The sequence below is a fragment of the Chrysochloris asiatica genome, unplaced genomic scaffold (assembly GCF_000296735.1).
Source record: "Chrysochloris asiatica unplaced genomic scaffold, ChrAsi1.0 scaffold00197, whole genome shotgun sequence".
Classification (NCBI taxonomy): Eukaryota; Metazoa; Chordata; class Mammalia; order Afrosoricida; family Chrysochloridae; genus Chrysochloris; species Chrysochloris asiatica.
Window position 1 is genome coordinate 3,596,797 of NW_006408715.1, and position 1,033 is coordinate 3,597,829.

The 1,033-nt window shown below is 56.4% G+C and overlaps 1 protein-coding gene across 1 annotated transcript in view; it reads right to left on the minus strand.

Moving 5' to 3' along the window:
- Positions 1 to 651, minus strand: part of MRPS9 (mitochondrial ribosomal protein S9) — a 93,607-nt gene extending 92,956 nt beyond the window's left edge. Inside the window, exon 1 of the mRNA XM_006872440.1 lies at positions 523 to 651. Coding sequence (XP_006872502.1) covers positions 523 to 651 — 129 coding nt within the window. The remainder of the gene's footprint in view (positions 1 to 522) is intronic.
- Between the last annotated feature and the right edge of the window lie 382 nt (positions 652 to 1,033).

Below are 1,033 nucleotides of genomic sequence, written 5' to 3' on the forward strand. Positions count from 1 at the left end.
CACAGCAGCTGGTGAGCTTGAACCGCCTATCTTGCGGTTCAAACCGACTTTGCAGTCCAGCGCATTAACCCACAGCGCCACCCCAGGATACGGAAGAAAACAAAAACTGCACTGATGGGAAGCGCTGTAAAAGTCACTTTGCGTCGCCACTGCTTGATTCTCTCCCTTGCAGGAGTCTAGTTCACTGAAGCACCTCTCAGCCGGCAAGACTTCACACTCTGCTAGGCCCGAAGCCCACTAGTCCGGCGTTCCTGTCGGGAAAGTAGTGGCTCCAGTTCTGTCTGCAGATAATCTCCCCTCACTACAATATGCGGAAACTAGCATGCACCTCCCAAGTGTGCGCTACAAGCCAGGCCCTAGGGTCTAAAACACCCAAGACCCAAGAGTCCGGGTCCACGCACACGCGAGACGCCGAGTGGTGGCCGACTCGCGGGGAACGCACGCCGTCTTCCCTCCCCGTCCTCTCGGGCTCCAAACGCTCGCGCTGCAGGGACCACGACTTTTAGTTCTCCGAGGCCTTACCTGGAACCTGGAACCTGTCTGTAACTCAGCCGCTGCTTTCCACATGACTTGCCTCTGGGCAAGGGTAAGTCTTCCCAAGAAGAACCGGTAGGGAATTGCAATACCGCAAAACCCACAGGGAGCCGCCATGTTGCCTGAGAGAGACACCGATCTGGGCGGGGCAAAGGGCGGAACCTGAGAACTACGCAGGCGCCGATTCTCCGCTGGTTTCTTAGGCTGTCGGAAGGAAAAGCGGAGGCCTCTGGCACGTTTTAAATAGGGGGCGTGGTTGCGTCTCAAGGCAGCTCGTCGCTGATTGGGTGCAGGGAGGGCCCTTGGAAGTGTCCGACTCCGCCCTCCAGCTGGATGAAGCCACACCTGTTACTAGGTGGAAAGTACTGTTGTTAGTTGCCATAGAGTAGGTGCCCAATCATAGAGACCTTATGCACAGCTGAAGGAAACAATGCCCGATCCTGGGCCAACCTCACTACTGTTGCCATCAATGCTGCCACTTTGCCAATCCATTTCGGTG